The sequence below is a fragment of the Ceratosolen solmsi genome, unplaced genomic scaffold (genome assembly GCF_000503995.2).
Source record: "Ceratosolen solmsi marchali unplaced genomic scaffold, CerSol_1.0 scaffold29, whole genome shotgun sequence".
NCBI classification, from domain to species: Eukaryota; Metazoa; Arthropoda; class Insecta; order Hymenoptera; family Agaonidae; genus Ceratosolen; species Ceratosolen solmsi.
In genome coordinates, this window is record NW_011948417.1 from 3,629,856 (window position 1) to 3,642,050 (window position 12,195).

General features: G+C 33.6%; 1 protein-coding gene across 1 annotated transcript in view; it reads left to right on the forward strand.

Annotated features, from left to right (window-relative positions):
* Window positions 1-12,195, forward strand: part of Ptr (patched domain-containing protein) — a 57,591-nt gene that overhangs the window by 44,587 nt on the left and 809 nt on the right. The window contains 4 exon segments of the mRNA XM_011496312.1: window positions 1,571-1,771; window positions 2,945-3,076; window positions 7,812-8,125; window positions 11,524-12,193. Coding sequence (XP_011494614.1) covers window positions 1,571-1,771; window positions 2,945-3,076; window positions 7,812-8,125; window positions 11,524-12,193 — 1,317 coding nt within the window.

Consider the following 12,195-nt stretch of genomic DNA (forward strand, 5'->3'; position numbering starts at 1 on the left):
CGTGTTGAGGGGGGGATGGGGGGGGGGGAGGGGGAGGGGGGTTGGCAGTCCGCCCGTATATTATCCATTGGGGCTACGACGATCATGGTAAGCGACTACGAAATATTCGATGCAGACGAGGTCGTGGCCACGGAACGGAACTTACGGAAACTCGTGTCGCAGTGGAATATTACACTGCTTGAATGGCAATTAATTTGCTTTTGGGTCGCTTCGACGTCCTGCATTATTTTCAACAGGACAGTTGCAAGATCCAATAATTTAGGAAGGACTTTCCTCGCAAATGGCCTATTTTATTGTCAATCAAACGTCATAGAATGTTTGAGATGGCCTTACGTAAGAAAAAGATAATACGGACTGTTTTTAAATGCCTCGTTGACTGGAAATAGTTTTGTCGTTAATCGTTCAGGTCCTAGATAATGCAAAAACTTGCTTTCCTTTGCCATAGGGAATCAATCAAACTTTTGTTAATATTTACTCTTATTACCTTATCACTTATTGGCTAGCTGTCGTCATAATTAAAAGCGTAACATTTTCATGATAATCACATTGCTGTAACATTATGTTTTAAATGATATGTTTATTTCGTTAAAATATGTATATAGGCGTGTATCCTTGGTTCGATCAAAGCAATTATTCTGAATTATTTAATCTCCGTGTAAGCGGACAAAGGACTAACATTACGTTGTAATTCTAAAATGTTGAGAAATTATTTTGAAATATTATGAAACACTTGAATATACTTGGTTTACGTTGTGTTTTGCCTTTCAATAATGAAAAATGAATTAATTTTTTGCTTTCTTTTATAATAATGAAAATTTTGTTCAATAGTACAGTATAAATTGCGACGACATAAGAAATATCATGTTTCTCATAACTCTCTAATACTCTTTCACGAATAAATATTTTTCTCTTTTATAATTGATTTTTATACATGTATATTTATAGTTATTAATTTCATATTAAATCAGTATATGAAAATGATGAAATTAATTTGAAATTTCTTAAAAATATTAATACTCTTCTATTAGTTTGGTTGTGGGGGATGGGAGGGGTGTCATAGATGAAAAATTATTCTATAACAATAACTATAACAATAATACAAAGAGTAATAATAGTAAGAACGGCATTGTTGAACGGTAATTTTCGAATGAAACAAGTAATTATCATTTTAGGAAAATAACTTTCATACAAGGAAAGGTAATGAAAAGTTCCGATTCTTACGTAAGAAAAGACATAAAATGTTTTCCCATTGAAATGGAAGATTTCTTTATGGAGAGTCGATAAATCAGTAAACTAACCATTCATTCATAATAGGAATGAGGTAAGGATGTTACACGAGGATTGTGGAAATTTGGGGGGGGGGGGGGGAGAAAAACTAAATAAATAAAATAAGTTTATGATTAAAAAATGGTTAAGTACTGTTCATTGTATTATAGCCGTCTAAGGTCAATGTTCACGCGACAATAATTCCAAACTGCTCAAAGCTGCTTTCAAAAACCATATATCACGGGTTCACCATTCGTCGCGTATTTTTTATCTAACGATAATTCTCTATCGGCTGTCTCTCTAGGTATTGGGATCGACGACACTTTTGTGATGCTGGCAGCTTGGCGTAGAACAAACATAATGGACCCCGTGCCGGAACGCATGGCGAAGACGCTCAGCGAGGCAGCGGTTTCAATCACCATAACTTCGGTGACCGATATGGTTTCCTTTTTCATTGGCATCGTTTCACCATTCCCCTCTATTCAGATATTCTGCATATACTCAGGTACGTCATAATAATTCTTTTGTCTCGTGGGTCTAATCACTCCTGAATCATTTTTTTTCAAAATATTTGTCGATGGCAATCGTCCGGGGGTACAGCAGACAACTGTCTCTCTTCGCGGTTCTTAGAGCAATGATATACTTTTGCAAGCACCAAGTAACATGTAACAATTTAGATTTGTAAACATAACGTCTCACTGATTTGACTACTAATAGCATAAATTTATTTTTAATTATTAATTTGACTCTTATATTTCAATATTTCAATATTTAATGCCTCGTTAATGATTTTAATTTATTTTTAATTGGCAATAGACGTCTTCGATAATGAGTAAAAAAAAAATAAAAAAAAAAAAAAAAAATAAGTGTGACTTTTATTATATTAATTACCATTGAAATTTAATAGGTAAATATGCAAAAAGTAAATATAAATTAAATACAAGCTTTTTGCGGTACCCTGTTGGGAGTGCTATTAAACGCCATTCTTTATTCTTTTATTTAAAGGAATAAATTATATATACGTAAAAACTACTAACAAGAAAAACAAAAAAATTCATTCGCTAGAAAATTCATGATGAGTAAAGGAATGATTATATTCATTCGTCGCTTCCGATACCCAATTTGGTATGTCTGGGGAGAGCGGGACGAGGGACTCTCTGTTAGTGTAAAATATAAGTCAACTTAAACATAGATCGTTCCTACCACTTATTACGGCTGTACACTGCACATGCATACACACATATCTCTCGCACACATAGCATAACATGATAATTAATAATACATAAATAATTTAAATTATGTTTTGAATAATAGTAAAGACGGAGTTGCACTAGTATGTAATACCAATACTCACAATGAAACTAATAATATTGAATAGTGAAAAATTTTCTTTACAACATACTACTTATCGTATCCAATTGGAAATATAACGTTGGAAATTTATCACTTACTGTCATCGTCTTCCTGTCGTCTAACTGTCACTGCATCATTCGCTGCATGTAATTATCATTAGATAATATCTGAACGAAATTAACGAAAGGAGAGAGAGAAAAAGAGGGAACCTTGCTATCAAGAGCCTTGCGTTTGCTACGACGCGGGCGAGCGTTGCGCAAGTGACTCGGAAAAATCTCATTATTATATACGAAAAATATAGTAATATAATCATAATTCCCCGCAGGTTTCGCGGTAGTGTTTACATTCCTGTTTCACCTGAGCTTCTTCAGTGGCTGCGTGGCTATAAGCGGCTACTGCGAGCAGAAGAATCTACATAGCGTCATCTGCTGTCCGGTGAAGCCGCTCTCGAAATCCGGTAAGTGCAATTGTCATGGTTAAGAGTCACGCGGAGACTGCATTTTTTTGCCATAAGTTTTATCGCGAGCGAGGATAAGGACGATGATGACGACGACGACGACGACGTCGACTGCGACTGCAACAACGACAACAACCACTCGGATCATCATGTATGCGCGTACATCATACAGCTGACGCGCGTTTCCCCAATAACTTGGCTTGTCATGCGCTACGCGTCTGCCTGCATTTAACATAATTGCATTTTCACGAACTCATTCGATCCAAAACTCGGCGCATGTGTGTTTGAGCTAGCGACTTTCGATGGATAATAACAATGTGACGAGGTTGCCTTTCTTTCCCCTCTAAAACCCATCGCTAATGTTGGCTTTTAGTTATGCCTCGTTAGTCATCTTTATAATATTCGGCTGTGTTGTCGTCAAAAAAGTTATCGCGTTAACCGGTTAACTTGACGATATTAAAAATCATTATAATTTAACATTACTTTTGGCAATGATTTTTGTACAACTTAAATTTCGAGCAAACCCGTGGCTAACGACATAATATTATTGTATTATTTATTATGCATATTGTTATGCAATCTTGTACCATCCATGATAAAACTGTCATGATCCGTGCTATTGCCAATTATTATTATTATTAGGAACTGATGGTAGAAAACACATTCTTCGGATAATCCATTAAAATCAATTAATAAATATTTCTTACACGAAAGTTTTATAAGCTCTGATCAGTCAGAAAAAAGAAACAAAAACAAAACAAAAAAAAATCTACTTTTGATTATATTACGTCGTCTCACAAGCACTAAAAACATTAATGTGAATATTAATTTTAAAAGATTATTCAATTATTTATCACAGTTTATTTGTTGTGTTATAGTTCTCCTTAATTGATATTCCTGATATAACTGTCGTGCATAGAAAGTGCAAAGTCACCCATGTAATTCTAATTATCAATCACATTATATATTTAAATTAAATGTAAAGTTTCAAAAAAATATCCGAGCTATGGAAATGAGAAAACATTATCTCTAGCCAATTTCAAATCTGATATACAAACATGTTTTTTTCAATATCGCCTCGGCTCATTCTGCTCGGATGATTTTATCGGCAAAAAAATAATAAAAGCCAAACTTTATTATTAAAAATACATATACATGATTTTAAATCTATTACTTTTTATTATTATATCATTAAGATCACTGATTCTCTTTTTTCTTCTACTTTATCTTCTTTATCTTCTTTATCTTCTTCTTCTTCTTCTTCTTCTTCTTCTTCTTCTACTTCATCTTCTTCATCATCTTCTTCTTATGTCATGATTTTTATTTGGTGTATTACGTTTAAACGAGGTCCGCCTGCCCTTCTTACGAGTGCGCTCCCATACATATTTATCAAGAGACAATGTTAAGAAGCAGTGACTTCCTATAAATATAATTACGTGCGCTCCAAATCACGTCATAATATTTATAAACGTTTAACCTGTATTATAGAATCGAGAGAGTACGACAGAGAATTGTGCAATGCATTAATAAAACTTAGAGATTATTTGCATTGAGCGTCGCGTTGCCCGTATAAACAAAGCCTAACTATTGCGACTAAGACTATGTTGGCGACATGTGGTGGCGGTGGTCCGGTGGGGATGAGGATGGGGGGGGGTGGCGCTTCTTTGACAATAATAACTATTCCGTATTCTAAACAAAAATCTTAAAAAAAAAAAAAAAAACAAAAAAAATAATGAACATTGACTATCCCTCGTGACACGCACATTACCATTCGTTCCACTGTAAATCCATGTACCGTCACGAATGGACTTTCATTACGCCAATATAAGCAAACGCGAGGTGCATTATATTCCTTCTTGATTGGTTAGATCACTTTGAAAGTTATGTAACTTTACCTGTCGTGCCATTCTTGCTTTCTCCCATTCTTACGAGCGTTCGCCAACCATCAACCAAATTAATTGACATTAATTATAACGTAATGCGCGACGCTGACCTAAACAAAAATATATGCTCGTGTAATGTAAGAACATGAAGACATCGGGATGGAGTTGTCGGATATACATTTTACCTTGCAAAGTCTACTTTATGTATTTATTTCAAGGTTTTAATTGCATTACCACTCACTCTTAATACCGGGAATACTTCTTACACGCGCTTATCTCACTGCAATCGTTAAAAATTTTATTGAAAAAGGCTTTCCAAGGGTTTTTTTTTTTTTTTTTTTTTTTAATATTCAAATGGAATTTCCTATCAAAATATTATCATCATTGTCATACTTGTCTAAACGCGACAAATTTTACCATTATTCGTTCTGTTATTGTAGGAGTGAATTTTTTTTTTTCTATTTTTTTCCATTTTTCATTGTTTGTTCGATTCTTATTTCTTATTTGTTACTTTCATTCCAACAGATTATTGTTTCAGTCGTAAAAAATTTTATATCATCAAATAAATGATGAAATAAAACGCTGAACCAATTTACAATTATTAAATTGGCTTGTATTCCAATTTACCTTTTTTTCTTTCACATTGTGTTTTATTGTCAACGTACACGAATAATACATAATTTCACACGTTTGTAAAAAATTATCAACATAAGAAAGAACATTTCATTTTCAAATTTTCTTCTATCCAATACATTGAAATAATAATATTTATATGAATTTCAAATAAATAGTCAAATTATTTTACCAAGTAACGTGCATAATAATCTGTCGCATTTCTTAACATTTATTTATCATTGTGAAATACGAATGTCATTGAATTATTATTAACTAGTTTTTCGTATAGACTAGCAAGGCTTGGCTATCTTTATCTGAATTAACATTAGAAAGTTATGTGTATCAAGTATGAATAATTATAAAGTTCATTTAATAAAACAAGTTTTTTTTTTTTTTTTTTTTTTTTTTTTTTTTTTTTTTTTTTATGAATTGCATCATTAAGCGGTCGATCGATTAATTTCATAGATTATTCATATTATATCGACAAAAACATTTGATAAGAAAATTTTATCATTAAGCGGTCGATCGATTAATTTCATAGATTATTCATATTATATCGACAAAAACATTTGATAAGAAAATTTTAAGATAAAATAATTATATTTGACGAATATTAGGCCATTGTCATTGCATCCTCTCTTTTTATTAATTTATTCATTATTAACACCCCGTCCCACCCGAGATAATAAAAAATAAAAATAAAACTCGGTCTGCTCAATCGTCCTTCTAGTGTCGCATAACACAGATTAACGGGAGAAAGGCTTTCTTCCTATTTTAATACTTTAATTTTCTGTAACTGTAAATTAGCAGCGTATTCCAACGACTAATTATCATTAAAGTATCGAGCAATTACTTCTACTTCTTACGTAGGATCGGCTCAATTAAGGTGCGCGTCGCGCGGTTGATAACGCGAAAGCGAAAATTTTACAAGGCAATTTTGAAATGTCGTCATTACCGAGGTATGAGAAATAATTTTATCGCAACTGACTTTGTAATCCCGCGTGTATCGAAAATACAGGTCTCTTGCGATTAAGCGGATAGCTAAGGACACATGCAGTAACACTTTACGCGAGCTCGAGGGCTTGCACAATCGACATAATTTTCCCTCGCTTATGCCGTGCGCGTTCAATTATGTATTTAAAAGTAACAAGCGTAATACGTACGTTATAATAAACGACAGAAAGCAACAGATAGTTCGAAGAGGTCAATGCCGGAATTTAACCGACGAGTCATCATGCCGGAAATAATAATATTTTAATCTTTTCAGCTACAAACTTGTCTACGACTCTACAAATTTTCATTACAATATCCATACGCATAAACAAACAGAGGAAATATGATTGCACTCATGGTGTGTAATGCATTATTATTGTTGTTATTACGATACTTCAAAGGATTGATAATATTAAGCGTAAGTCGTTGAAGTTGAAATTCAGTCGTCGACAGCGGATTCGGTATTCGCTTGATTAATTTGCAAATTATTATTTTCCCTGCACTGAGTGTGCCGAGTGCTTATTATCAATCTAAACGAGCTTTCTATATACCGATTATGTAAAATGTTATGGAATATTAATATGAAAAATCTTTTTAAGATAAGAAACGAGTAACTGTGTAACTAGTGCAAGCGGAGTAATAATCATACAAAAAAAGTGAAAAAAAATTTTATATTATTTATTATTTAAGGTATTCTTATGAAAAAAGCTCATAAAATTTTTTTTAATATATTTGCGACGTAATGACAATGTATTTAACATGTTTAGGGGAAATATTCGAGATAATCTATAAGATTATCTAGTTAACTATTATAAATTTGACATAATTTTATTTTAATCCCCTTAAAAGTATTTGTAAAATCATCATATTCTTAAGTGACATTAACGAGTCATATCGACAAAATATCATGTCGATCTATTAATGTAATTGAAAATATTTTGCATATTTTTAAACTGCAAGAACATTAGGCTCTAATTGTCCTGGTCAAAAGAACCACGAGCTTGTAATACGATATTCTTAATTAAAACATAATTCTAATATCGTAATTCGCAAAAAAAATTTTTCACTACACACGTAAAGCGGTTTGCAAAAGTTTGCAACGAGTAAACACAATACCGCTTTATTGATCAATTTCGATAAGGTGAATAAACGCCCGCGCGTGTCCCGTATAATCCCCCTCCCTCGTCCCTTGCCACCATAGGACGAGTAGAGCTATCTAAAACGTAAAAATAACGCAATTTCAGCCGATCGATCGTGGCTGTACCGCCTGCTGTGCACCGGCGGCGCTAACAAGGACGATCCGTACAATCCCATTGACAATCCCGAGCACGGGTGCATGACTTGGTTCAGAGACTACCTCGCCTGGTGCTTGAATCGACCGCTTGTCAGGGCATTGGTGATGGTCGTCTTCGGCCTTTACCTCGCCGGGGCCCTTTACGGCCTCACTACGATCCAGGAGGGCCTGGACCGACGCAGACTTTCCAAGGAGGATTCCTACTCCATCACCTTTTACGACCGGGAGGATTTCTATTTTAGAGAGTTTCCTTACAGAATTCAGGTCAGTTGGCGGCGGCTACAGCGAGATCTTACATTAATGCTTATTAATTAGGCTTTAACGCTCGCTTCAAGCACCGCCGTTCTTCATTTAATTGGAAAGTTTGAGAAATTTGCGTCAATCTACTTTTCTACGCTAAACTCCAAATTTTGGAAAGTCCCTGCTGGCCTTTTTACGCTCTCTATTATTAATTTATTAATAGCTAAACAATAGCAATACAAATCACGTGTTCTGTAGCTCGATATCGACCCCGTATTACGTACCAACCCCCTCCCCCTCTCCCCTCATATCCCCCCCCCCCTTATCCCCCCTTATCCCCCCTCCCCCCTCACCGCCACCACCTTACCGTAACCGGCACACATAACCGGCTTTTACATGTTGAATAATGTGCAAACAATGTTGCTCTTACCATTAGACGATCGATATTTATACGAAGCTCTACGTATGCTAGTATAGTTAATGTCTTAGCTAAAAGTCAACCTGGGGCATTCTTCCTTACCATGTAGCTTGCGATTGTGTCTGAAAAATTGTTAAGAGCTTTTTGTAAATGTCGACGTATAAGCAAGTGAGCCAATTAAATAAGCAAATTGAAAGGGTTATTTTGTTTGCTGAGATGAAAAGGATAAATAAAATCTCGGCGGTATAAAATTTGTCTCAACAATGACCTTCATGCTTACTCAAGTTCAGCATTTAACAAGGATTTTCAATTTCTCCGAGTTTTCGTGCAAAATTTGGGTCAAACAGCCGTGTAGCCGTGTTAGCCCGAGACCATAATCACACATTTGATCTCTCTCCTTCGTTTTCAACTCTCACTATCCGCGAGATAATAGACATATTATAGCTCGAGTGAAAATTGCCCGGCAATTGATTAATTATAGTAGCCGGAGCAATTGTATCGCGCGGCAAATGCTACATAAATTGTAGCGAGCATACGTGCACATACATATAGACGCCGAGCGAGCGCGTAATCGCGTGCAATTATGTCACGCATCCTTTTCTCGCTCTTTGCGTCAACTCTCCTCTAACCACACCCCCCGCCGCGACACTCCGTCTCATCGCGGCAAATGCAAACAACTTTCTCCGGTCTTTATAGGTTTTGCAAAATGTACCGCTCCAAACCAGATTCTCATTGCATCAGGCAGGTACACTTTTTGATAATTACGCGATGCTGGACTAATTACGCGGCACAACCGGAAGCGTATTTGTTATTCTTCAAATAAGAAAAAATAAGAATTTCTAAAATTTTACTATTTAAAGTAGCGGGAAAGTTTGCTCTTTATTATACCGTTAAGTAGAAGTAAGTGCTTTTAGCGTATAAATGTTGTCCAATGGAGTTTGTTGCTCGGCACTGTCATTTCATTCGAGTCGTTATTTAACTTAAAAACTGTATTTTAAATAAATACCTTTCATTAATTATTTCACTCTCATACATATTATTTATAATCATATCTTGCAAAGAATGTAAACAAAAAAGAAAAATTGATTATAAATATTAATTCTTTTTTTCTTTCTTTTTTACTTATTCGGATTAATTTACCATCATTTTTCTGATAATAATTATTAATTCTTATCAGTGTTGAATTTCGTTATTTATATTACCGAATGAAATTACTCCAAATAAATAACGTCAATGATTGTAATATTTCGCAATTATTACATTTACATCCATACATAATACGATGTTTAATTAAAAATTTCATTGGAAAATGTGATTTGACAAATACATTCTAGTAATAATGCAAAAAATTGCTCTAATTGAGTAATATTTTTTTTTTTTTTTTTTTTTTTTTTTAATATAGTACGTACCTATGATTGCATTTATCGACATTTTATGTTGCATTAGTACATACTAATCGCTGAGAAAGTGTTTGCTGAAAATTTTCTCCCAACAAAGCTTCGATAATTGCTTATAGAGTTTTCATATATTAATATTTAAACATCTCGGACATTTAATCAAATTATTCGAGTCTTATTTGTCATAAATTATTACCCAATACATTTTGCGATATTTGCCAGTTATTCCGTTACCTTTTTTTTACTATCAAATCAATTAATATTTATTGCACTACCTACATAATATATGGATGAATTTGTTTTGATTAATTCATTGATGATTTAATAACTTTCCAAAATTAATGATGATATAATCGGAAGGCATTGAAATCCCATGAATATCTGAAAAAATTTAGAAATATGTAAATGGCCTTGTCTTATTTATATTTAATGGCCTTGAAAAATCATTAAAACGTCATCTTTAACTTTGTTGAGAAAATTGTTTCTAATTCATTACAATACACACGCACGCACACGCACACACACACACATACATATATATATTTCTAAAAAGAAAAAAAAAGAATACTAATAAATAGTTATTATTAAACATTTTTAACTTTCGAAAAATACAAAAAAATATGGTTAAATATAAAATATATGCAATATTTTCTTAGCTAACGTAAATGTAATTATTTTTAAGTAAAGTATTGACATTTGTGTGTTATAATGGTTCTAGAAGCACATTTTTCCCACGGCAACTTTTTTTAACTATAGATATCAGGTTAAAAAACAAAAAAAAAATAAATAAATAAATAAATAAATAAATAAATTAACTAAAAACTTTTTTGAAAAAGTCTAATAAATCCAGTATTTATTGTAAATTTTCATTTCTATATATTCTAACTGCCGTGAATGCTAAAAACCACTTTCTAAAATATTTTTTATCGCTTTAGATCGGTAGTAGTAAAAATAGATCTGAAAACTTTTACAATTTCATTTTACTCCTCTGCCATTTCTTTTTTATATATATATATATATATATATATATATATATATATATATAACTGTTTTATTTAAACTATTCAAATAGAGATGTAAATATTATTTAAAAAATAGTGTATTATTACTGTTTTATACGATCATTTATGTATTTATTCGATACCATCTGCATGAACGAAATTTTGCTCTCTTTCTCTTTTTTTCTGGAGATCTTTATTGACTTTATTAAAAAAAAAAAAAAGAAAAGTATTTTCTGCAAGAATTGTAACAGTGTGTAAAAATATTAAAATTTATGTAAAATACTGTTTTTCGGGAAAAAGTAGTTTGGTAGATTCGTAAATTTTTAGCTGATCTCGACAAAATCATTCGGCGATTCTTTTTAATCGTGTTATTTGAATTTTTTTATTTTTTTGTTGTTGTTGTTGTTTTTTTTTTTTTTTTTTTTTTGTTTACCACGACACAATGAGTAAATAATAAATGAAACAATCGACTTCGTAAAATAAGCTTAGATGATGGATTTTATTGTGGGCCGTAAGCACAGAAAATTAATAAAGCCGACATTATAAATGATACACGTGTGTTAGACGCTCGTAGATCCCATAATTAGCTTCGCATTCTTGTTGCAGGTAATCGTAAGTGGTCAGTATGATTATAGCGATCCAGTAATTCAGGATCAGATGGAAAATTTGACAAGAACCTTGGAAGCGTCCAAGTATATCAGCGCCCCGATTTATACGGAAAGTTGGCTGCGTGGCTTCCTAAGCTACATAAATCGTAACGAAGACTACCTGAATGTGACGATCAATAACGAGACCAGCTTTATCGAGACGCTCAAGGAGGTCTGGATCTTCCCGACCAGCACGTTCTCCTTAGACATCAAATTTGACGAGGCTAGGGATCACATTATCGCCAGTCGCGTCCTCGTTCAAGCGGTCAATATCAGCGGTACGAATCAAGAGAAGGACATGGTGAAGGAGCTTCGGCAAATATGCGCAAATTCGCCACTAAACGCAAGCGTTTTTCATCCTTACTTCGTATTCTTCGATCAATTCGAGCTCGTACGACCTACGAGCATTCAATGTATGATCTTCGGTGCCTTAATAATGATGCTCATCTCCTTTATATTCATACCGAATATCCTCTGCTGCTTTTGGGTAGCATTCTGCATCGTGTCGATAGAGTGTGGCGTTGCCGGGTACATGTCACTTTGGGACGTCAGTCTCGACAGCATATCCATGATAAATCTGATAATGTGTATAGGATTCAGCGTCGATTTTACCGCCCACATCTGCTATGCT